General features: G+C 37.9%; 1 protein-coding gene across 1 annotated transcript; it reads right to left on the bottom strand.

Annotated features, from left to right (window-relative positions):
* Positions 1–1,246: 1,246 nt before the first annotated feature.
* On the bottom strand, positions 1,247–27,755 carry mfsd3 (major facilitator superfamily domain containing 3). Its single transcript, XM_055199078.2, has 6 exons — positions 26,985–27,755; positions 25,681–26,411; positions 17,325–17,472; positions 12,555–12,655; positions 5,456–5,565; positions 1,247–2,586 (listed from the first exon to the last, which is right to left on the bottom strand). The coding sequence occupies exons 2-6, from the start codon at positions 26,369–26,371 to the stop codon at positions 2,383–2,385; spliced, it is 1,254 nt and encodes a 417-aa protein (XP_055055053.1). The 5' UTR covers positions 26,372–26,411; positions 26,985–27,755; the 3' UTR covers positions 1,247–2,382.

Raw genomic sequence — 27,755 nt, 5'->3', positions numbered from 1 at the left:
AGATACACACTGGTTGAGGGATTGCTGTTGGGTCCAATATCGTTTGCGCTGTTCAACCCTTCATTAGCCTGTAAGATATTGTAAGGATAAGGTTCACATAACAATCTGTCCTCAAACGTTTCAAGGTCTGAGTGAATTGATCGGAGACTCTGTTAAAAATGCTAGGGCTGCGTCCGAAAGCACCTACTTCCATAGTCAACATTTGAAGTGGATCAAAACCTTTACTAAAGGTTGTCTTAAAACCAATACTCATTACCCGTTCTTGTCTTTGGACAACTTTGACAAATGTTTTTGATCCACTTCAAATGTTGGCCAGTGTATATAGGCGGCGAAAAGCAGCAGGCGAGGTGAGTAGTATGTCCGAATTCATAGTATTCTAAAAACAGTAAGCGAAAACTACCCAGATGACCTACTACTACCGGTTAATAGTGTGCATACAATGGACACTTCACTATCCCATGATGCCCCGGGAGAGGAGTTATCCAATGAAGAAGAAGAGGCATCCTCATATTAAAAAATGGTGGAAAGAGGCCATGTGGCTGTATTCGCGCTGGAATGACGTGGTTGGTGATCGGTGAATTCCTAATAAATACACTGTAAAAAAAATCTGTAGAAATTACAATGTTGTTGCAGCTGGGTTGCCGGTAATTTACCGCAGATTTAAATCTATGTTATTTACCGGCAAGAGTCCGTTCAAAGTTAAATTATAACAAGTCTTTATCTTTACAGAATAAAACCATACAATAACAGCCTCATGCAAAGCACCCTGGAAACCAGAAATCATCATCAACCTTTTTCTGTTTTTTGCTTAAGATTTTGTTTCCCAGAATGTTTTGCTTGATGCTGTTTTTTAGTTTTACTCTGTAAAGACAAAGACTTGTAAATGTTAAATGTTCATTTAACTTTGAACAAAATGTTGCCAGTAAATAACATACATTTAAATCTACGGTAAATTACCGGCAACCCAGCTGCAATTTCTACGGATTTTTTTACAGTGTATGTTATTTCAATTTGTCATTTTGGACAGAGGAGGGAGACTTTACAGGTTACAGAATTATTTTATAGTACATCAAACTTATTTTAAAAGATCAGGAAAAGCATTTGACTTCTTATGATATGACCACTTTAACACAAGTATTGCATTAAGAATCCACACAAACACCCCACTAAGCAATACCATTTCAGCCCCCAGAACAGTCCCAAACATTCATGATACCTGAAATCAGTGTGACAAGAAACGAGGAAATTCAACGAGTTTGTGCTTTAAATTTAAGTTCAATAAATGCAGTACATGATGGAATGTGTAAATGATCAATGCCAAACTAAACTTAATTCCTAAAAATCTTCAAATCTTTCACCCAGCAATATTTCTGAAGCAGCTGTGCCGTCAGAAGTACAAAAGCTTTCATTGGGACGGTGCCTTTTAAAGGGAACATTTCACAAGACATTTTTAAGATGTCAAATAAATCTTTGGTGTTTTTGGTGTATGGATGTGAAGTTTTAGCTCAAAATACCATATAGATAATTTATTATTGCATGTTAAAATTGCCACTTTGTAGGTGTGAGCAAAAATGTGCCATTTTGGGTGTGTCCTTATAAATGCAAATGAGCTGATCTCTGCACCAAATGGCAGTGTCGTGGTTGGATAGTGCAGATTAAGGGGCGGGATTATCCCCTTCTGACATCACAAGGAGAGACAAAGTTCAATGTCCTATTTTTTCACATGCTTGCAGAGAATGGTTTACCAAAACTAAGTTACTGGATTGATCTTTTTCACATTGTCTAGGTTGATAGAAGCACTGGGAACCCAATTATAGCACTTAAACATGGAAAAACTCAGTTTTTCATGATATGTCCCCTTTAAAAAGATCCCAAAATATACCATTATGTTCAGATATGTACCTTTGAGATACAAAGATGTATTTTTTGAAAGGGTACCGCACAAGTGATAGCTTTTATACCTTTTTTCTGAGTGTGTAATTGTCATTTTTCATTACAGCAGACTGTATAATTTATTTATATTTGTTATAATTTTTTTCAATTAATTACATTTTAAACCTTCAAGCATAATGTACCAGAGGTGTATGTTCATGGCTCAGAGTTGTCACTATTCAGAAAAAGTGATTACACCCTTCATGCTGATGAAATGTACAGGGTTAATGCAGCTGTTAAGTTTTGCATCGTCTTACTGAGCTACGGGTATTTCGCTGAAAGTGCTCGGTGTGGCTCATGTCAAGGTAACTGCTGGTTATGTCGTAAATAAAAGCAAAAAATTTGCTTCACTGGCTTTTGATTACCAGTATATTACACACCATGCATACAGCATGACTCTTTCACACAGACATGCTCACTCACTCGTGCCCTCTGATTGGTTAATGCTGGTCACTGTGGTTGCCCTTTGACCTGTTCCTTAAGGATGCCAGTCTCTGTGGCTCTCCACACGTGGAGGGCACTGCTGGAGGTGAGGAACAGGAAGAGGATGAAGGCTATGGGGAAGCCCACAGTGTCCACCATGCCCCCAGCCAGGGCACTAAAACTCAGCTTCCCAAGGACCTCAAGAGTGGCCAGAAAACTGTAGTGGGTCGCCTGAAGGCAGAAGAGGTACAGACAGAAACCGGGTTGAGCACTGTTTGTTACCATCAGAGTGAGCACCACAGCGTGAACATGTCCATGGACTACGTACAGTACAACGGATCTAACTAAAAGAAACATTTTGCAATTTGGACCCTACGGTATATACTGAAACGCAGAGAAAAACATAATGAAAGAAAATTGGAAAAAAACAAGAATAGATCTGTACTCAGGTTGCCCCACTATTGACCTTTTTCATGTGAATTCTTGTTTTTTTAACTTCCTGTCAAAACAGCAGAGGGATCATGCACCACAGAACAGTCTCCATATTCATGATCCTGAAACCCAGCATACTGTATGGGATGGGAAAGCAAAGTCAAGTTCATTCCTTCACATGGCCCCGCCACTAAAGTTAAGTGAAGTACCTTTATTCCTACAAACTTGTTTAAGGTGTTCTGTTTCTCTCTCGAGGGCCTTTTCAAAAACATTCACAGTATCGGTTTTCGTCATCCAATACCACCTTAAAACAAACACACACACAAGCAGGTCTCGCTACGGTATGTATGTCATAAGAACATTTCGAATTAACCTACAGCTTGCAATCATCCTCTTGGTTATTTTCCTTCAAATGTGAAAGTTTTTAATTGCTTAGAGACCGAGGGAAAACATACCGGCGTTTTTTTTTTTTTTAATGAGTTTTGTTAGTGGCATTAATTATGTGGGTTTTGTGTTGTTGGAGTGTCAAATAGGGGGGAGAGCAGATCACATGCAACCAATGCAGGGCCATTTAAACAGAACAATGCAGGATGTCAAAGATGAATGAAGGGATGAAACTAGAGGACATGGGAGGGGATTGATATACAGTATGGAGACAGAAAGAACAATCCATTATCATCTTGAGGACATATACTATATAAACATACAGTGTAGAGAAAATAAACAAATTAGAAATTAGGCAAATACAGGATTAAGGAGAGACATATGGACATATTGTGTTACTGTCTTTGACGAATGTACTAAAGTTTACTATGTTGTGTAACTACAACCAGACAAATTCCGAAATCCCATTTTGGGAAGAGGATAAAGCACAGGGCTCCTAATCGGATGGTTGTTGGTTCAATCCCTGGTAGCAGTGAGCTACAAGTAACTTAACCCCACCACAATGCAAATCACGTTAAATAAATTATTATATTTATTTACATTTGTAATCCTGCCTGTGAAATCGAGGCTAAAGTCTCTACCCCATCCATCATTGATTTGACTTCAAAGGGGTGGTTCAATGGTATTTCAAGCATTCCGACCTATTAACACAGTTATAGAGTTGTTTCCTCATGCTTAACGTAGGCAAAATGTCAAAAAAGCAGTTGGGCGTGTTACACATCATTTCTGTGCCGAATGCACTTCGCCAGGGTTCGTACAAGTTTCAGAAAGTTTTTTTCGATAGCGGGTCCAGCTGACGTTTCAGGGGTTTCTATAGGCTACATATCACTGCTTTATATGAGCACTTCTCCCGGAAACCCTGCCCACCCGTCAATCAGCGGGAGACGCTAGAACTTACAAACATCACATCACGCGACAAGCTTTGTTTAATTTCAAAACTCAACAATGGCATGAAAGAAAAAGTGTGTTTTTGGGTGTAAGGAAAAGAAAGCCAGCCTTATGGAAACAATGGATATAGTTTATTATGCAGGGTAGCAGCGGAGTTTTGGGTGTGTTTGATGCGCTGGATTTCATTGAAAAGTCCTAACCGGGTAATGAGTTGCATGCGGTAAGACTTCTGTCTTATGTTGGAAATAGGTGCGTACATATTATATAAATGACATGAACATGTAGTGAATCATAAGTTAAACAATGTTGTATAGTGTTGCATGACTCGTACTTGCTCCTCCCGCGGTAGTAACTCCTCCTTCAGTTTTTCGTAAGTTATGGGAAAGATTCGGTAAAGCTAATGTTTCTTTTATAAATCTAATTAAACTAAATACTCTTCGGCGATATAAAGGATGTCATAATACTCTATAGGTACTCCAGATTAACATCAGAAATGCAGAAACAGCGTGTGTTATGTGCGCTTTAATTTCAATCTTTGACATTGACCTTACACAGTCAACATTGAAGATATCAAGCTAGGATGATTTTATGTAGAAAACAGTAAATCATAAAAGCTTCTTTCACCACATGAAACAGTTTATGCGTCTTTATGTCATCCATCTGGTGCACTGAAATCAATATAAAATCTATGATATACATTGTGATTTATAACCTTAAAGCTGCGATTTAAATGTTTATTTTTAAGACCTTGAGACCAGAGCATCTCGTAATCTCAAAGGTGGCTGAGCCTCCCTAAGGCTATAAACAACACTACCCACCGAAACTGCATACCCACATGAGCACTACTGTTCCACGTGAGCATGTGAGTTAACCACTGAGGGCCACAGCTTCAACCAAACACGGCGAATTGGTAAATAAAAAAGAATTGGATGTCAAGTCTAGTGCTTCATTAGTACAAATGTGAACACACTTCATAATGCGTACGCTTTGTCAGTGATTGATGCGTTGCGTTTGAAATCAGTTGACATGTCGAGCTAAAAAGAGTGCTATATTCTGCTGACTGACAGATGAATGAGCTTTTGACTGCTGTGATGTCCTCGTGTATGCACCAGGCGGGATTAACTCGCAGGCTTTTTGCAGCTTACAGCCTGTCAACAAATATCAAAAACTATAGGATGCATGTTTTGTTGATTCTGAGCTTGCCTGGTGAATTGAAGAGAAAACAGATTTGTCAAATGGTTGACGTCAGGTGAACATCTCGGGTGAACACGTGCGATGCTGTTGGCGGTTTAAGCATGAGAAGGTCTGGGTCAGTTGAAGGGGTGGATTGTGATACCTGTATGCTCTCTTCGGCTCTCTGCGTGCAGTTCATCATTACGGTGAAGGTGAGAGTTGTGATGAGGCCGGCTATGAAATGCTGCAAACCCAGACTTAGCACTGCCATACCTGAGAGAGAGAGAGAAAGAGAGGTTTGAGGTTTAAATATATCTTTAATCAGTTAAATTACACATTCTACACAGTAATACAAAAGTTGCTCACAAAAATTACCAAACAAATATCAAAAGAATCATCATCACGAACTGCAAACAAGCCACTATTTGCACACCATTTATATGTAAATTCAGCCATATTGTCTGCAGTTTTGAAAAATATGTATTCTACCCTTCAAAATGCAAAATAAAAAAAACACTACACATATGAAGTATTTAATAGACAAAATAATTGGGCAAAAAAACTAACTACAGTATATTTGTATATTCAAAAAAAAAAAAACCAATATTTAAAACAACTTGGTTTTGCAAGTCAATTCAACATACGATTTTATTTTTACTATTTGATAAAAAAGGCTGCATTTTCTTACAGTGCAGTATATTGTATAAATCGCAGCATATTGTATAAATCACAGTTAATAAAGTCTACACTGACTACAATTTTATATATTATTACCATTTGCTGATCCTCTTTTGTGGTAATATTTTGTAGTCATTGTCCTAGTGTATTTTAGGGCTGCACGAACAGCACGATTATGATGAAAAAAAAATCACAATTGACTATTATTTGCCTTAATATCGTAATTGCGATTAATATTGCAGATTAATCGGTTTTACATTGAAGTTTTGAAATGTTTTATAACTTTGTGTGAAGCAGCTGCATGGTCAATTTTAAAGGGAACATACCACGAAGATCTGACTTTTTTAATGTTTCAGTGCTATAATTGGTTTCCAGTGCTTCTATCAACCTAGAAAATGTGTAAAAGATCAACCCAGGAATTTAGTTTTGGTAAACCATTCTCTGCAAGCATTGAAATTGGGCTCTCATTGTGATGTCAGAAGGGGATAATATCGCCCCTTAATGTGCACTATCCAACCACGGCACTGGCAATTTATAGTTGTGTGTAAGGTCTATGCTTTACGTGCACTTCGCCAAATTTGCAGATAAGACATTTCTGATCTAATGTCGCAGGACCATGGGGGGCGGCACAATGAATAATAACATTAAATGTGTCGTCCCTACTAACATACCTTCTGTGTTATTATTCATTGTGCCGCCCCCCCATTGTCCTGCGACGTTAGATCAGAAATGTCTTGTCTGCAAGTGTTCATTTATCACAAAATAGAGTAACGTGAGTAACCAACTCATTTAAATTTCAGTAATTGTAACTGTGTTACTTGATTTAAAAAAAAAAAATGCTTTGTTACATGTTTATTACCACTAAAAGTAGTGGAATTACAGTAACAGAATTAATTGTAACGCATTCCTCCCATCACTGTTTTTAACACAACTTGTGTTGTCCCTTTCATTTATTTTAACATGAAATAACGCATTAAATGTCATGGCACACACAATGTGTAAAAAATTAACACATAATTTTTGCAGTGTACAAAGTGGCAATTTTAACATGATATAATAAATTATCTATATGGTATTTTGAGCAAAAACTTCACATATGGGATTTATGTTGTTAGTAAAAAATCCAAAACAAATTGCTAAAGGACACGTCAATTTATCAATTTAAAAAAATCTGATTGACCACTGTATTTGGTGCCTAAACATGCTGCCAAAACGCACAGAAATAAGCACAAATGGACAGCTGTAATTTAGACTTTTGCCGATTAATCCCGATTCGTTTTTCAATTAATTGTGCAACACAAACATTAACTTTAGTTTATACTCCAAACACAGCAATGCAACATGCATACAATTTTTTTTAAAGCATATTTAATAAAATAATTGAATAAAGAACAAATATGTAAATTGTTCAAAGTTGAACACTTTTGACATCTACTGTAAATAGATATAGACGGTTTCATCGGATGCACGTGCGGTGACGCGATATGTGTGTGGTCGGAACTTTACTTCTGGTTTCAGTTTTTTTGGTCTGACTAGTTGCTAAACTAAACTCTTCAACAAATACCTCGTCGAAAATAACAAATGTTTTGGTTTCCTAGGTAATCTACGTGTTCTTTATTTTGCTTGTTATATAAATAAACTACTTTAAAAGTACTTTGTTGTTATTTATTCTTAGCGGAGTTTACCGGAAGTTACGTGAGGACCACGAAAGCCACTATGTTGTTACTGCTGTAACAGTCTATACAACATACAGAGCACTAAAAAGCATACAGTCAGAGATGCGAAATCTGAAAAGAGAAGTGCTAGTTTTAGTCCATGTGTGTCAGCTTTAAGCTCATCTACACTAAAAGAGTCCAAAGTTTACGATCACTTGACTGAAATGTTTCTCATGATGATGTTCTCTTTTTGGCCTTCAAATTGATTACTTAAATTAATCACATATGCAATACATACATTTCAAAATCCTAAATCTCAAAATCAACCAAACCTACAAAAAAATCATAGTTTTCACATCCAGCTCAATCTGAATTATTCACAGGAAATGTTAGTTCTGCCTAACAAGACTTCTCCATTACTTATCCAGGAACCACAGGAAGGAAAATCAGCTTATCTGAGGCATCGGGTCTCATACAATATTGAAAAATATTTTCTGCAGAACTTTATCATTCTTTTTCTGAAAGGGGGGCCGTGTAGAGAAGCTTTGTTCTGTTTCATATGGGAGAGCGTCAGAAGGAGAGAAAATAAGAGAGATGAGGGAGTTGTCAAACAGAAGCTCGCTGACAAAAACATCTCGACTAAAAAGCCACGACATCACGAGAAGGAAATACAGTGGCAGAAAATACAGCTTAAACGCGAGAGTTTCTCCCTTTTACTTTTTCATTAAATAAACATCCAAAGCACCTGTGAGAGAAAGAGACAGTGCGAAAAAGAGAGACAGAGAGAGAGAGTCAGACAGAGAGAGAGAGGAACAGGGTTTGAATATGGGTTTATTCATTTATCAAAGCGAGCCGTGAGATTACTCATGGTAAAACAGCGTTAGTTTCCACAGACTGAAACAGAAACGCAAATTCACTTAAGCAAGCCGAAAAGCTAGATGTCGTGCTTGACATAACTTCTGTATGATCTTCTCTATTCAGCTCAAGCATAAAAATTCTGCTTGATTTGTGCTGAATCCAAGTGTTGGCACTGTCAAAAAAGGAGTCTTGGAGATCAAAAGAGACAAAAAGGTAAAAGAGAACAATTTATTAGAAACAACAGAGAGATCTGTGGCATCCATGTTAATTTTCTCTTTCCTATTTTATGTCATGCCGTTGTTTAATGCATCGCTGGGACTTTTATTCAGATTCAGACTGCTGTTACACCTGTTTCCACAGTGCAGGGTGCTGAAATGGACACTTCGGTTTGTTAGTGGAAAGCGATGGAAACCAGAGCCGATTTAATGAATGCCTATATGCAAGGAAACTGTAGAACGCTCAGTAAAGAACAGTCTATATCGCTCTACAGTAAATATATACATAGAGGTGAGACATATGAGTCTTAAAACATACTGCTTTATCAATCAGTAATGAATATGTTTTGAAGATTGCTTCCAGTGAAAGGAAACATTTGAAAACAAGATTTTTTACTCCTTTTCTTTGGCGTTACTTTTGCAGCACTAAACTAAATTGCAAAATTATAATTTTCTATATTAATTTATACAACAGTTCTTTCTGGTTCTCGAATCTGATTGGCTAAGACCTATGTGATATTGTGCTGATATCGGCACTGTAACCGCTTCACCTTTCGTATCATTCCGCCACCTAGTGAATGGAGGTCCTAAGCAGGCTCATCTCTGAATGGAAAAACACAGACGCGCTGTTTTGAATCACTCTCCGTTTGTCTCATTAGTTTACTAGCTCATAAATCAGTCTGTGAATCCCCAATCGGAAGTTATTCCGTCAAAGATCAGCGCTCTTGGATGTTACGTTACAGTTAATGGGAGAAATGTCTTGTCACATCGTGTGGATGATTAACACTTGGAAAGAGGAATATAAACACTCGTTTTTTTTTTCTGGAGCTATATTTCTTATCAGAACGCGAAAACACCGTGGAACTGCAGGTAAGCACCGCAGCTTTTAAATGTGGACATTGATCATTTACTTTATCGTGACCTGACTATTAAAACATGTTATGAGATATCGCCACTGGTATATTTATAAGCAGCATGCAAAAACATCTCTCTGACACTTATAAAAAACAGTTTTATATAGTACTGACAAGAACAAAGTTTAATAATAATAATCGAGTGCTCGTATCACGTTAAGAATAAATGAGAAAGCAATAGTAACGTTATACAAATAGTTTTATTAACTTTTACCTCGCGCCAAAACAATAACAACACAAAAGACACTAAATATGAATTAAAAAACAAGTAACAGTTTGATCATGACACCAAATACTGCTGATTTGATCTCATTTTGACGATCATAAACAAACAAGGCCAACATGAGAGCCAGGGTATCTCTGTCAGAAATGTAGCCCAGAGAGGGCGGTGGTCAGCGGGGCGAGTGAACACTGATGTCCGCTCATGCTTTGGTTCTCATTCGTACCGAATCTCACTAAGCAAACGTTCAAACAGGCGCTATCTTTACTAATCGACTGCAGATTTAAATATAATACATATACATTCTCGACTGAACTAATCTTAAAACTACACTTTGTGACCAAGAAACGGTAATATAAAGTAACGGCTTTTCTGTCCATTGAGTTGTTATGAGCTTCAAAGCAGCCGAAAGTTTTACCTGTCATTCTGGCCGCCCTCAAATCCGTGTCGGAAGAAGTAGTTCTCAAACAAAGAGGCTTTTAAAATGACTCCGTTGTTGTTTTCTAGTTTTCGTTTTTCAAACGTGTGCCGTCGAACTGTTGTATAAAAGCAATATCGCTCTCGGAGTCGTGCGACACAGCTCTATATCATCACGGCTGTGATTGCCTCCGGCACTCGGCCTGCGGCCTCGTGCCTCTGGCCTAATCACAGCCGTGATGATATAGAGCTATATCACACTCCTACTCGAGCGATATTGCTTAAATATTCTATGAAACACTTCTAATGTGCAATTATTGCATAAATTATGTTTTATCTTGTGATGCTTTGGTGATCAGCTAAAGTATCCAGTATATGAAGAATTCAGATACAAAGTGCATCTGACGTTTTCTTGAAAATTAGCATTTTTTATCAGGCTCTTATGTTTAGTTTCAGTAATTTTGCATTGTGATCCATGTGACTACAACAAACAGGTTGTATTCAGTTCCAAGTACTCACAAGGCACACAAGTTTGAATGTGATCCACGGTTGTTTTACACATCATCGTTTTTTTTATCTATCTTTGTGCACTTAAAGGACGTGGCATTAAGTGGATTCTGCAAACAAACCTGTATTTGTGAATGACATGAGGCTAGGATTAAATGGATTTGAAGCAAAGGTATTCGACGAACAAATAATATGTGCTGAGAACATTTAACTCTTTCCCCGACATTGAAGAGTTATCTCGTCAATTAAGAGAAAACACTTGAACCACTATAATGTTTGACACTTGCATTGCATGCGAACGGCCCCTACGCTAATACAATTCTGTTTTTCTCTCCCTGTCTCGTCCTCGACCACGAGGACCATGAGACAAACAGACCCAGTTCCGGTTGCTGTGAAGATCATTGCATCACTGATCCACTGGCTGTCCTTCAACGTGATGACCAGCCGATGCCCGACCAACAACCACCGGCTAAACCAATTTAATTCGCTTACCCGCCTCCTATCCCTACCGTTTCTATATATATATATATAAATATATATTAATTCCTCCCAAGGGTTTTTGTCCTTCTAGGACTTTTTCCCATTGGGTTTTTTCCTAGAGGGATTTTAGTCCCAGGGAGAGTCAGCTAACTTTGGCTTAACTTAGCACTTTACTGTATAAGTTACATTATTAATATGCTCGCTTGTACGGTTAACCTTAGCCGCTATCTCTACTTCTTATATTATCTATTGATTTTCTGTGTTCTCCTCTACATCTTCTCATGTAAAGCTGCTTTGCAACAATTAACACTTGTGAAAAGTGCTATATAAATAAAATTGAATTGAATTGAATTTGCATGACAAAAACGTGTTCCTTATGACTTTTTATGTTAATCTATAATACCGCGATTATCAACTTTTTATCCACCCAATTAAAACAAAAACTGAAGCAAAAAAATGATTTACTAATTTTAAACTCTGTGTATGTTTTAATAATTGTTCTGAATCTGATCTCTAACAAAATTCCTTCGCAAAAATCAGGGTTCCCACACCTTAGTTAACTTCCAATTCAAGGGCCTTTCAAGGATTTTCCAGGTGCAAATCCCCTTCAAATTCAAGGACTAAATGTGGGGACACATTTTAAGTGAGAGCAAGGTTACATCGTGTTACCCTTTTAAGATATGTTGTTACAGTTCCCTTTTGAGGGAACTCGCACTGCATCACTACGGTGACACCTTGGGGACGCCTTCAGGGGTAAGTGCGTATGAATATGTATATCAAATTCAACCAATGGTGAGGTTTAACGGCAAAGACAAAGTGATGCGGGAGCAAGGAAGTATATTGCTATCTAAAATATAGCCAAAGACGGCGTTACAGGGATGCAGGAAGTATGGCAAGGGAGACACAGCGTCTCATTCCCTTTTCAGGGTACAACAGTTACATACGTAACTCGAGACGTTTTTATGTGGCAAACACAAATATGCAAAAAAGCATTTTGGAATGAATCAACATTCACATACAGAATATATAAGCATTTAAAGTGAACAGTTTAGCACGTGTGCTTAAAAGTCTAGAATTTTTATGATATATCCCACACTACACAAGGAATAATATGGATTTTTTCCCAGAAAACTTCTTGCATAAAATAGATGCAAGCACTTTCAATGACCTGTATTCTATGTATATATATATTCAAAAACTCCCCAGGGCCTATAAAATAGATAGATAGGATGAAATGATTTCTGGTTTTTAACATCAGAGTAACCACAAGTACAGCAAGTCTCTGAGCCAGACAATAGCGTGTATGTGCATGTCTTACCTGTCATAAGGGGCGAAGGTTCCAACACCACCAGCAATGAGCTCTGGAAGACCATGCTGAAAGTCCGCAACATAAACACACGTCTCATGAGCAGACCAATACTGCAAACAAAAAAAGGAAATTCACTTGACCTGTAATTGTGAATCTGAACACATTACTTTTTCAATTTTATCGGATAGCTATGGAGAAACAAAATGTAAATACTATCTTGAAATCAGACTGCGACTCTGCCTCAAGTAGCCTAAAGATTCCTAACCATAACTAATAACATACATTATGAAAATGATAAACAAAATATATACTGCAACAAATGACAGGTTATTTGCCTACTTATCGATCATGTAGGACATTAATGAGAGGTACACACACATCTACCCTATACACATGCTTACATACATATGCAGTGTGTTAGCTTACACACTCTGATTGATTCGCTGTTAGCGGTTCAGGATCCTGCAGTGAACTTTCTTCATGGCATAATCGATAACACAACAAGATCCACAGCAATGTGATGATTAACCTCACGCTAATAACTGACCAACCCGACCCCCATATCTAATTCATATACTGTATTATTCTCTCAAAGCTGCAGTCAGAACACCTGGAGGGTCAGGTCAATCATCTTGACAAAATGCATAGCAGAAAAAAATCACGGTTTCTACATGACACACTATAAAAAGTGAAAAGTTGGATCAACTTAAAAAAATTGGTAACACCTCAAAAAATATATTTTTTTACTTTACTATAATATTTAATTTACTATTTAACGTATTATACGTTTAAGTAAAAAATACTTTAAAGGGATAGTTCACCTTAAAATGAAAATTCTGTCATCATTTACTCATCTTTATGTTGTTCTAAATCTGTATGAATTTCCTTTTTCTGATGAACACAAAAGAAGATATTTTGAGTAATAATGGTAAACACAAAGCAGATAGTGAACATTGACTTCCATAGTAGGAATAAAAAATATGATGTAATTTAATGGGTACCATAAACTGTGTGCTTAACATCATTTATCAAAATATTTTTTTCCTACTATGGAAGTCAATGGTCACAATCTGCTGTGCGTTTACCATCATTTCTTAAAATATCTTCTTTTGTGTTTATCAGAAAAAGAAATTCATACAGGTTTACAACAAAATGAATTTTCATTTTAAGGTGAACTATCCCTTTAAGTGAAAAATTTAAGTTAACAAAAAACTAAAAAGTTCAAAGTGTTACCAATTGAAGTAATTTGATCCAACTTTTCACTTTTTACAGTGCATTTTAACTTCAAACATCTTATTGCTAAACTGCAGAAATGAACATCAAGCCCAAGTGGTTAGTAACAAGTTTTCTCAGTTTTGTTTCTTTTTGGCATTTCTTGCAAAAAATGATAGGATTTACCAGGTTTACATTATGGCTAGGTATTAAGACCAATTTACTGGTTGAATTCAGATTTATATGGTTTCTGTTCCATTTTTATTCGTTTTGATCACGATTTTAGTGCCCAATTCTGATCGTCTTTTTTCCAAAGCAAATGGGCCGATTTTCGAGTTTAAGCAAGAGACAAGAAAGAATGAAAGAGTACATAAACAAGATGTTTATTTACTTAGTAACAGAACAAACTGGCCTTAAACCAAAAAAAATTTTGTCAAGGAGCTCAGGTGCAAAAGCTGATAAACGCCACCTCATCAGCAGTGCTGTTGGTAAAAAGACAGCAACCCGAGTTGTTAAATATCCCTCCTTAACTTGGTCCATATTTGTTTTTTGCATTAAATTGACATTAAATTGTACTCCTCAATTGGAAAACCTCACAAGCTCCTTGTTTTCAGAGATGGTTAAATGAGATGCTTCATATTATCCAAATGGAACAGCTACGTTTTGGTGAGCTTGGTGCACAAAAAAAGATTTGAAGCCACATTGGGACCTCTCTTGAGACTTTTGGAAGTTAAAAATAATATACTCTGTAATCATCTCCTTTTTATTTATTTTTAAATTTGTACCAGTTTTTTATTTACTTTTCCATTTACAAAACAACTGTGAATATTGTCAGTTATGCTTATTCTCAATAATTATGATGTATATATTTGCTGACTGAGGCAATCCAGATGTTTCCCTTCTCTTTTTAATTTATTATTTATTTATTTAATATTATTATTATTTTTATTTATTTATTTTATCTTATGTAAATGTGTATCCTTGTTGTCTTCTGTTAGTTATTGATTTATACTTTTGTGTTTGTTAATGTAACTTTAAAACTGTAAATAAAAAAATTAAAAAATTGACAATTAATTAAAATCAAATTTAACCAGCCCTAGTTTACATGCTCAAGGAGTTAAAATAATATATATATATATATATATCATTTCACAAGGTCAGCAATTATTTCCTGTAATCGCCAGCATCTGTGGCAGAGCTTGAAGCCTGTACTGAGCCTAGAACATTCCTTTAAAGCCCCAATGAGTATGTCCTTTCCATGTGAACAGACTTGAAGGGCCCTGACAGAAAGAGAGAAGGAGATGTGGCTAAAGGTCAACTGGACGTTAAGAGAAGAGCGAGGAATCGTCTGTCATTTTAAACCAGCCTTTTAGATCTACATGAACACCAGCCGGTCAGACAGAAAGCCAATCTGCCCTTATTCTCATTCTCATGCAAACACCCTCCCTACATCCACTCAATAACACTCTGTAACACGACAACTTCATATTTCACTCGGATGAGAGAAACGGAGAGAGGACAGACAGAGACTCAAGAAGAGAGAGAAGGGTGCGAGAGATGGAAAGCAGTCTAAAGCAGGCGTATCACACGAGCGGTTAAGCCCGATAAGATTCGTACTCTCAGATTGCTGATGCCGATCGCTGTATGGGGGTCAGTTTTTGGTCACTCAGGCGTTTCAGATGGGGCCGGGATAAGTGTCCAAATTAGCTTTTAGTGGCCTTGAACAGACAACGGCAGAAACCCAATCTGTGGGAAGCAAGGCCTGAATGCACGACTGTGTCGAACGAACAAGCCCCCTGCGTGTGAAACTCTACGTTTCTCCCTATTCAATAACACTGCCTTTAACATAGCGAGACAGACGAAAAAAGAGAATGAATTAAGTGAAGCAACATTTTACATTTAACGTTGCACTTTTGGTAACGTGTCTAAGTACAAGTAGTACTGTTTTCAAACAGGTTACCTAAACACACGCCCCACGTGGTGAGGCAAACAGGTAGTCCCGCCCTAAACTCACCCCATTGGTTGAGTCAACGTTTATGTGTCATAAGGTGTTTTTTCAATGTAAAGGAAGGATCCTCGGAAGCCAGAATTTCGAGGATGCTACGTCATCGACATCCGTCGAAGGACTGTTCCAGTGTCGATGATCCTCGGAAATTCAACCAAGGACTGAGTCCTTCATTCGAAAAATATCCCATTTACAGGAAAGGATGCATATGTGTAGCCTTCGCGCTCTCAAATCCCCCACAATCCTATGCACGTAGCGCCAAAAGCAGACCTTTTCACTGACGTAATAATGCAATGACATGCACTTGCTAGCCTGTTCTATTAACAAGTTCTCCGAATGCTAAAGAGGAGCCTCGCCTATCCTCTAAAGGAAGTGACTTGGAAGGACCAGTCCTGCCAAGGAAGTATCCTTGACATTGAGAAACACCTAGAGTGTCTGGAAAGTGTCCATTAACAGGAAGTCGCATTGTATTTGTGATGTATTTTCGGAAAATCACACGAGGAAAATAGCAGCCATGGCTTGTGTTTTCGACTGTAAACTCATTGGATATAGAAAAGTAGGGGTTTCATTAGAAAATGGAACCGACAGACAGTTGGAGGGGGCGGGGTTAACAGTGGCTCTGCCCAGGCTGATATTGGGCTTTTTGTGCCTTTATTTTGACAGGATAGTGGACACAGGAAAGTGTTGGGTGGACATAGGGTACCGGGATCGGCAAAGATATGTCAGAGACGTGAATCAAACTGTGGTCGCCATGAGCACGCTGGTGGGGCACTATTAGCGCAGACAGGAAGTTTTCAGATTTTGATTTAAAAGTTTATGAGGCAAACGAATTAAAAAAGATCCACACAGATACATTGTTCATAATAAACAATTTTTCAATAAAAATAAGAATAGTCAGTTTTGATTTCATGGGGACTTTAAACAGACCTCAGTGTGCAAGACAGTCCTTCCAAAAAAGCGGCTTTTTTTTTGTGATTGTTGGGGGCAAAAATCCTTGATCTTGCGGCACGTTTTTTTTTTCATGCAAACCCCGCATATTTTGCGCACGTAAATCTGCAATTTATGCAGCGAAAGTGCGGCATAAATATGCGGACTTTGGCTGATTATGCGTTGAATCATGCGATCGCATAATCACATTTTTCTGGAGGGACTGGCAAGAACAAATAAACTGAGTGGGTACGTAATTATAATATAAATAAACATATGAATATTTTACACATCTTATTCACACATCTCTTATTACTCTCTTCTCAAACACATACTCTATCTCTCCTTTCCTCGTGGCATGGGACTGAGATAGGTGAAGAGATATCACAGAGAATAAGAAAGAGCCATGTTTCCTTTACACAAAGGTGGTGCATGAGAGAAACTGATAGAGGAAGAGGGGGCCAACAAGGCTTTGAAAAAGGTGTAAGAAGAATATCAAAGAACCACGTCTTCTAGCACCATTTCTGCAACATTAGTAGCAAAGCGTGGCTTGGCTGAAAAGGATGCTGCAGCTGGAACAGCTAGAGTTAGTTTCAATGTTTTATCACGTAACATAAAAAACACACAATTCCTACCTGTATTGAGACAGTAAAAAGCCTCCAATTGAGGAGCCACAGATGGAGAACGCCATGGCAACCACTCCGTTCCACACACCCAGCTCTCTGGCCGTCATGTGATGGTCCAACAGGAAAAGTGGAAACATGGTGATCGCCCCCTGTTCACCTGTACAGGTAACAGAATTATATGAGCACACACACAGTTCAGCTATAATAAATGTGAAATCCAGGTTGAAGTCTCATAATCGAATTATGAGATTTGAGCATCAAAGACTTTTTAAGACTGGAAAGGTGATAACCTGAGCAGACATATCACGCTTTACTCCTCAAAGAACTGCCTCGCAGTCATTTTTTCTAAGAGTTTGTCACTTAAATTCAGACGGATGTGACAGAAACAAAAGTTGTCAGAGAAAACACTGCTGTTACATCTTTGTTGTTGAGTCCTGCGTTGCTGCACGATAGCGGGCGTTCAGAGGCCCCTGTAACCCGCCGCAGTGTATTATTTAACGCCATTGTCATTATTTATGGAGTCTGCTTTCAGTTCAACAGCCCCCTGACTGACAGCTCTGAGACAGCCGTCAAACAGATCCCGCGCTTTCGGGATCCCCGAGATGAAACCGGTGAGAAACAGAAACAGAAAATCAAATCAAAAATCAGACGTTTTCGTCTGAGTTCTGCTACGGTCGCTGACGGCGCCACGTGAATGCTTTGACATCGCTTTCTTTGTGGGAGACCGAGTCTGACAGTAGAGCTAAACGTGTAAAGGATGTTGTAAAGTCTGTATGCAGTGGAAACAACGAATAATGGAACTTTTTGTTTTTAACATTCAGCATCCTGCCAAGTCCAATGTGATTCAATGCTAATTTAATATAGAGTTAAATGCATACAAAGCCAGTCTTATTCACTTATCGTGTCAGGAAAATCCATTCAGTAAAAATCGTCAGTTTATTGATCCTTCTCGGAGAATGAGGAAACCATTTTTACACATTTGCTATGTACCAAGTTGATATCTTTTTTGAAGATGAAACTATTTGCAAAAGATTGCCAGATTAGTAACATAAATAAAAAATTTACAAAATGTGGTGTTCTGCTATAAATTGTGGACCAGGCCCTTTAATATTGTTAGAAGTATGGATGTGCAAGACGTTTTTCCTATACCGTTAGAAAAAAGTGGTCTGGGGTGGTACCCTTTGCAACCAATTAATTACATATTAGTATCTCATAGGTACATACTGGCAAATATATACATATCTATACCTAAATGGTTTATATTATGACTTTTTTTTAAAGAGTACTGCCCCAGTGACAGCTTGGGACCCTTTTTACCTTTCTAACAGTGTAGCTTACATTGAAAATGTACAATATGCATAACCAAACTCCAACTAACAAAGTAACCACCATGGAGGGCCCTATGATTACCACATGAAAGCAATATAGGTAAATATATACAGTAGACCAAAGAAGGATGAAAGAAGGATGAATGATAACTGAACTTTCCATAAGCAGTATGGACATGCACGCTAGAATTCCTCCTCGTTTCCTCCTATGCTGTTTCAAACTAATTATTTTTTATGTAAACAACCAGGCTGCTTATTTATGTCTATAAATAATTTCAGAGCAACAATTGTCCATTTCACATGGGATTTCATTAGACATCCACAAAAACATGAAGTGAAGAATATCTAAAGGAGGCGGCATTGGGGAGGAGACGTGGAGAACGAGTTGAAAGAGAAAGAGAGTGAGAAAGACAAACAGAAAGATGCTGTATCAGTTCACCTCTGTTAGAAATAATAGAAGACTAAAAGAACAGACCAAAAAAAAACAGATTTTGATTAAAATGGAAAGATATCATGAGCAAAAGGTGAATAATATGCTCTGCATTCCATGTAACCTGTTAAAGAGAAATGTACTTTTCTGACAACATTTTTTGTTAATTGGTATTTCTCTGGTCAAATGTTTAAACCCTTAAGACGACCACCCCACCCAACATATATGCACATGCACCCGTTATACACTGACACAATTAGATAACAACCCCAAAAGTGTGTACAAGTGGGAGGTGCCAAGACTACTCTTACACATCAACGATGTAGCGCAACAAAAACACCACAACCCTGTAAAAAAATCCACGTTTACACGGATTAGACTTTTAAAAAATGTTGTATTACTCATACCAGGCCAGTAGATGGCGAAGTAACTTTGTAAAGAAACACTACATATGAAGAGTTTGGTTCCAAAACGCGATAAACGCCATTTTTGAAAAAAATTTGTTACTGCCAAAATCAGTATTATATCAGGTCAGTATTTAAAAGTAAATTCTTAATTTTACGAAAAATGCAATATCCGCAGTGTTATTCTGTCATATTTTCTCCCTTTTTCCCATAACGCAATAAACGCCACTCCTCTTTTTCTACAGAACGCAATAAATCCACTCCACATATTACAGCGCACCATTCCCTCCACGCACTGTAAACAAACAATGGCGGCGCGTTGAGTACATGGAATCTTAGTTTTCCTAATCTAGTTTGTACTTTGTGATCAACAAACAAACATAAGCAAAATAATATTTTAATGGCATTGATAAGCCTGTGGTTGTTTTCTATGACGGAAAAAATTGTAAGTCATCAACATCCAATAACTTACGCGGGAGGCACTCGGGAGACGGGTGCTTGTTCTCCCGACAGCATCTGTGAAGTTTATGTGATTCTAACACATTGACCCCAGGGGATCTTATGAAAAACTTTCCATTATTTTACTCAGTCAACGAAAATCGAGCAGGACCAAAACATTTTACAGCGGATCGCTTTGAAAAATATTAAGCGACAGCTAGGGATGCACCGATATAATTTTGGCCGATACCGATAACTCTTTCTATTTGGGGGCCAATAACCGATATATATATATATATATATATAGGTCGATAAATATTCATATTAATTTCACAATGAAAAACTCCCAGACCGCGGACATCTTGTCTTTGCGCTAGACTAGCATACTCTTCTTAAGCCTGCAACATGTGTCATCTTCGTGCTATGTCACAGAAAGCACCAATCAAAACTTCACATGGCCAGCAATGAGCAAGTGAAGTGGTTCAACAAACCGAAATTATTCATAATTTATCGGCTTTCATTTATCGGCCTAATTTTACTATCAGACCGATAACCGATAATATTAAAAATAAGCAGTTATCGTCCGATAACGATATGTCGGCCGATATATCGTGCACCCCTAGCGACAGCGTCAAGTATAAACGCAGCAATGACAGTGTCATTAGTATGACAAAGTAAGTGTTTTGAATAATGCCATTAATGTTTATTTTTTATCAGTGTATACCACTGTTAAACTAAATGAATATATCATGGCAAAGATGAATGCACATTTATACATTGATTGAAAAGATTTATAGCATTTTGAAAAAAACTTGGCGCATCACAGGACCAGACCTAGACGAGAAGTTGTGGTTTAAAAGTGCATATTTTTAATTTTTCTTGTCAAAAATGACAATCGTTTCGCTAGATAAGACCCTTATGCCTCGTTTGGGATCGTTTATAGTCCTCTGAAACTCAGTTGAAAAAAAACTGTTAATTGTTGAGTTAAGTATTAAGTGTTGGGCTCTATTAAAGTCCATAAAAATAGAAAAATCCTGCAATGTTTTCCTCAAAAAACATAATTTCTTCTCGACTGAACAAAGAAAGACATCAACATTTTGGATGACATGGTGGTGAGTAAATTATCTGGATTTTTTTTTTTTTAAGAAAATGGTGTAACGCCCTATAATGACTGCTGGGATGTTAAAAAATGTCATTGTTAAATAATGTGAAATAAATCTAGTAAAAAGGACATTCTGAATGTAACTTGTGCAATGGTGACAAAATTGGCAAATTAATTAGGAAAATGAAAAATAAAATAATAATTATTCAGTTGTTTGGTATTCTGTCTTCGGCTGAGATTTTCATTTAATTCGGCTTCAGACAAGAATTTTTCTTTCAGTGCATCCCTAGTTTTCAAGGACTTACACTTTTTAACCGTCTTCAAAAGTTTGCATTTTAGGACCCCAAAATATTGTGTGAACAAACTGAAAGACATAAAAAGATTCCTGGTTTCAAATCAAAACGTCATCTCATCGGCATCTAAAAGCAGCACTATGATATATCTTAGAACTCCCCAGAGTCTTCAGCATGGGAACAGCCTGATCCTCCTCTGCCTGTAGCTACAGGTCAATATAAGGAACCTCTGCCACTCCCTGGTCGTGTAGGTCACTGAGCCGTGTGTATCTGCATCCGTGTGTCACATCACCCCATTATAGAGGCTCCTCAACCACAACAAATCCTCGACCAAGTCTCTAAGGACCTGTATGGTTAGAATACGCAAAGGTCTAAGTTATTACCTTTATGTTCTGGGACACAATGACATAATTGTTTGGACAAAACAAAAGCATCCAGGACTATCACTTGCACCGTTAGTTATGTGAACGTGAGGGAAGATACGGAGTGAGAACAGAGTAGCATCCTATTCAAAGTATGTGATTTACTGTAAGCTCACATATCTTAAACAAAATGCAGAACTTTTTTAACGTTCACACCCGACTGACACAATGGTCCAGACAAAGGGGGGGAAAATTAGGTCAGCTAAAAGACATCACATACTGTACATTCTTTTACTTTTCTCACACATTCTCCAAAACAAATAATCTTGCGCCTACTTATCATATCGATGACCCCTGCACCGCACCAACTCACTGCCTGTCTGTCTTTCTATCTCTGTCACTCTCTCTAATACTTGACCATGTGGTGGTTGTTCATTAATTCATCCCCCCTGCAGTCCTCAGTGTTCCCTCTGGAAAATATTTGCCTCCTGCTCGCGTCACCCCTCAATCGCCCCATAATCCCCTGCTGTGCAGAATGAAGAGAGCGTAGCATCAGGCAATATAAACGTATATATGTGCGTATGCGTTTGTGAGGTACATATAGTGAGGGAGATTGACACAGACAGAGCAAAAGTGGCTTTCTTCTCCCGTTCTGTCAATTTTTACCCCCCCACCACCTGGAGTCTTCCCAGGGAAGCTCTACGTCTGCCTCTATCATCCTCTAACGCTGGGACAGACTGTGTTTTGTGACCCCCCCTCCCATTATCTATAATGAAGGCTTGGGCTGAGGGCAGCGTGTGTACCATACAAAACACTGATAACAGACTGTGATGCAGTAAGGATACTGGATAGAGGCGGAAGTATGGAAGAAAGTAAAGCGTTTGATTTGTTTTGCTTACAAAAATGCTTTACGTAAGTCTACAATCCAATAAACTCCAAATGACCATACAAGCTACAGCGGGAACTGAGACCATTAGCAAAAAAAGGCTTCTGTTTTGCATGTTTCAAACACAGTCGTTTCCAATTACAAAAACAATATGAAAAGCTTGACTGAAAAACTAAACGGGACATATCATGAAAATCTGACTTTTTTCATGATTATGTGCTATAATCGGGCCTAAAGTGCTTCTATTAACCTAGAAAATGTGAAAAAGAACAACCCAGTAACTTATTTTTGGTAAACTATTCTATGCAAGCATGTGAAAAAATAGCTCATTGAAATGTGGCTCCCCTTGTGATGTCAGAAGGGGATAATTCCGCCCCTAAATCTGCACTATCCAACCATGGCACTGCCATTAAGTGCAGAGATAAGCTCGTTTACATTTAAAAGGACACACCCAAAATGGCACATTTTTGCTCACACCTACAAAGTGGTATAATAAATTATCTGTATAGTATTTTGAGTTAGAACTACACATACGTACTCTGGGGACACCAACGATTTGTTTGACATCTTAAAAAATTATTGTGAAATGTCCCCTTTAACATGCATTTTATAATATATATTAAGTATTTGATACTTAATCTTTTGCTTTAATGACAGCGTATTGTCAAATTGGCATGAAGTCAACAAATGCACATCAGTGATCACTGCAATCAATCCAATTTTAATTTCACAGTGGACTTTTGAACCCCACACATGCACAGTACTACAAAAAGTATATGCTAACTTTTCCATCATCACTTTACAGAGTATCAATAAGTTATAAAGTGCTTTTATTGTCTTGTTAACAATTAAGGGAAATACTTGTAATTGAATGATGTTACTACATTTAGTACAATAGTTTGTGACACCTAAAGTGCTGTTTAATAGCGATTATGATGATGATCAGGGAAAAACAGGGATTAAGGGGGAACTGCCACTATTGTGTCTGCTTTCGTCTGCTGGATCTCATCCGGTTTTGGTGGCATCCCTTTTTATCTTTCTCTGCCAGAGACATACACATTTATAGACAGTGCTCCTGATAAAATCATTCAAGATAAGTACTATACAAAATGTTACACACATTGAATCAACACCACTAAAAATGTGCTCATATTTCTTGTTTTAGTTTCAAATAAAAATGCCACAGACACAAAGAGGCACTAATCCCAACATAATCCCCTTCTGGTGCTAAACATCAAATTCATTGAAAGTGATTCATTAGCTGGGCATGTCTAAATTTTGGATTCAGGTCATGACACAAGTTATGCTAGTGATAAGGGACTAGCCAAAAGTTTTAATTTTAATTTCCGAGAAGCTATTTTGAACTTGATGACCCAGTAGTCTATAGTTTCCTGATGTTTCATAGTCATTGAGGAGATTAGGACAAGATACATGGAGAAGCCAAGACTGCCATCTTGTGGCACATATTTTCTCCAAATTGTTCTTTATGTAGAATGGTTTATGCAAGTTCATCACCAATAAAATGACTTAAGCTGGGTTTTAACAGACTGGGTCACAAATTTAGTTAAAGGGATACTTCACCGATTTAGCATTCAGCTTTGTATCTGTAGAAACCCGGCAGTATTACTGAATGACTATGTTTCCCTCCATCATTTCCCCCTGAGAGGAGAGATATCTGCATTTTGGTTCTCCAAAAAAGTCCTCCGATGATGCAAAAATCGTCATATTACATCATCGGAGGACTTTTTTGCAGAACCAAAATGCAGATATCTCTCCTCTCAGGGGGAAATGAGGGAGGGAAACATGGTCATTCAGTAATACTGCCGGGTTTCTACAAATACAAAGCTGAATGCTAAATCGGTGAAGTATCCCTTTAAAGAGCACCTATTTCTAGAGATGGGTAAAACGAAGCTTTTCGAAGTTTTGAATCAGTTGAACTAATTGCTTCGCAAATTGATTCAGTTTTTCGAAGCGTTCGAAACACCATACACGCTGGCGACACCTGCCGGTCAAAATCGTTTAAAAGCAGCAAGATCTGTCCAAACATTTTACACTTTTTACAAAATAATAGCAAGATTGTTCTAAGAATATGTTTTTAAGAAAAATAAATTCTTTAATTTAATTAAGACATAATTAAAAGTTTATTCTGTGTTTTTAGTTTTATTTAAGGCAAACAATTATCCTTAAAACGAACTCCTTTTTAAATTATGCACATCTTTGTCAATAAATCTGTCTATAAATAAAAAAAGTAGACAAAATGGTAGTGTTATTAGAATTAATGTTTTATGAACTTTTATAATAAAACTGACCCGAGTTCACCTACACTGGTCATTTGTGATCAACTCCCCCTAGTGGTAAGTCATCGGATTTTTGAAACAGTTATGACGTAATGAAGCCTCGTTTGTTAAAAGTAAGTGACTTTGGCCAGTTTGTAACAAGCTCCGAACCAATGAATCGAAACAAAAGATTCGTAAAAGTTTCGAAGCTTCATGAAGCGTGCTTCGAAAACACCCATCACTACCTATTTCATTGCTAAAACAACGTTATTTTTGTATTTGGTATAATACAATGTGTTTGCGCGGTTTATGGTTAAAAAACATTATTTTCCACATATCGTATATTTTTGTAGCTCCAGATTTCACTCTCTTCCTAAAAGGCACGGATTGGAAAAATTCTGTGTCCCTGATTGGCCAGCTAATATGTACGTTGTGATTGATCTGAAAATCTCTGACGTCAGCCGGAAACGTGGCGCTGCTTACCATATTCAAAAGATTTGGTTGCTAACAGGAGTTAACTTACAGGCTGTGAGTCCGAAGCGGGAGGAATTATGATAATGTCAGACTTGTCTACATCACCAGGAAGTAAACTGTTGCCTACAATCCATGTGTTTGTTGTAGTCCAAGGAAAGAGATTTACGCTCGAGACGATAACTCGTGTTTACTTTGGGGTATGTACCTTTTGCATATCGTTAACATGTACTTACACACCAAAGGAAATGTAAAAACATGAATCGGACAATAGGTGCTCTTTAATGAAAAAAATTCTAGGAATAAAGGATAACAAAAGCATTAAAATAATAAAAATGTAAAAAATCTACAATATGACTCATTTAAATGTCTTACCTAGCTTGTAAGTGAGGACGTAGAATACCGTCCATGGTGTTCCTGGCACAGACAGGAGTTTCCTCCACACCTTCCAGGGCTGAATGGCCTCCTTCGACCCTCTCCGTCCTTCTGCCTGCCCTCGTGCCGACTCTCCGTCCAACGCCGGGGCGCCCCACACAAAAAGAGCAACGCCAGCATACACACAAGCCAGCAGAGCAAACATCCAGCCCCATCCTGCAACATCAATCACAGCCAGAAGCCCCCCTCCAGCAAACACAGACCCGGCTTTATACCCCACTACCTGGACCGTGTTCCCCAGGCCCACCTCGCTCTGCCCCCTCAGCAGCCGGACGGCTGCTCCATCAGCCGCAATGTCCTGCACTGACGCCAGCATATTCATGGCGAGCAGGGATCCCGCTACACCCATGTACTGAACATCAGGGGTGAGGGTAGCACTGAACAAACAGGTAAGGGCCAAGCCTGCTACCGTGCCCACCAACCAGTACCGCTTGGTGCCTGAACGGTCAACCAGAGGAGCCCAGAGGACCTTGAGCACCCAGGGAAAGTAGAGGATTTTGGTAAGGCTGATGCGAGTGAGGGAGTGCCCGGCACCTCGCAGGTACACCGGAAGCAGGGACGACTGCAGGCCATATGGTATACCCTGGATGAAGTACAGGAGCCCCAAAAACACCAGCTTGTCGTTCATCATTGGGACAGACAGGTTTGGAGAGCCTCAGCTCATGGCTGTACTGTGAAAAGACACAAGATTGCTTTGTTATTGCTTGATCAGCATGGTTTGATGCACTTTTATGAATCAGTAATAAGCAAGAACAACATATAAAGAGTTTGGTTACAAAACGTGATAACTCCAATTAATATCAATCAAACTGCAGTTGGTTTGTTTTAATGTAAGCCTTCATAAATAAAATAAACATACAGCTAAGTAGCACAATAAAACACAATAAAGATGTTTTAGTTTTTCATATATCATTGGATATGAAGATACAAATTACTGCACATCATTCATTCATTCATTCATACGTACGTACACGGATGTTACTCAAATCACAATCTACAACAGCTCTAAACTATTTAACGCAACTAAAGTTTACTGAGACTTAGATTTTTTTATAAAAATATAAATATTATCAAAATGCTAGACACTAAAATGTGAAACGTTATCTTTGTTTATGATAAAGCGCTCAGTCCAGTCTACTTGACGGAGACTCTCATTTATGAGTCAAAAATGTAAAAATAACATCTAAACAAATGTACATATAAGACAGTTTATTTTAATACTGCAAAGAAGTGAATATATTTACAAGTAAATGTATCCTTCACCCGCTGTGCTCGATGCTGCATTTAACCTCTATTTCCAATCCACAACACTTCCGCGGGAGCTGGTGACGTCATACAGACAACCAATCAGCATCCGGGACAACAGTTAGAGCTCAACAGTGCCCCCGTCATATAACAGCGGTACTGCAGTCTAGTGAGTGTAGCACATGAATGATGGCGAGACTGGGCATGTACTGTGCTGTTCCAATAATATTTTTCTCAAACTCAAAGTGTAGTTAAATATGTAGATTATTTATACATTTCTTCCACTTAGACTGTTTACATTTATCTCAATAACTTAAATTTAATGTAATTCCCATTTACACCTCAAATCACCACGTAATGTTAAAATATTTTCTTCATTATAATGTGCCGTCAGATGTATAAGGAAAACAATTTGTATTCAGTGACCGACTTCTTTAAACGAATTAATAAAAGTATTTAGTTATTGAGTTCACTTGAAGTGTACTGTAGTGCACAGGGAATTTTTAAAAGCTCTGTTTGCATGCCTGTTAAATGGTGTGACTTTGGGGTGGGACTATCTGTACCAAGCTGTTTAACCAGGGATTTGACTTGTTTGACCAGCAATGGCAGAATGTGTGGCAGGATTGTTTCAGAAACTGGTTTGGAAACAATGATTTTGCAACCGACGACAGGCCTACTGTGTTACATACCTCACCTAAATGTACATAGGCTCTAAATAATTGAACATAATTAAATAATTTGACAACTTTTTTGAAAGAAAAAAAAAACAC

The sequence above is a fragment of the Misgurnus anguillicaudatus genome, chromosome 22 (genome assembly GCF_027580225.2).
Source record: "Misgurnus anguillicaudatus chromosome 22, ASM2758022v2, whole genome shotgun sequence".
NCBI lineage: Eukaryota > Metazoa > Chordata > Actinopteri > Cypriniformes > Cobitidae > Misgurnus > Misgurnus anguillicaudatus.
Note: the sequence above shows the minus strand (reverse complement) of the source record. Positions and strands in the feature narration are given on the sequence as shown.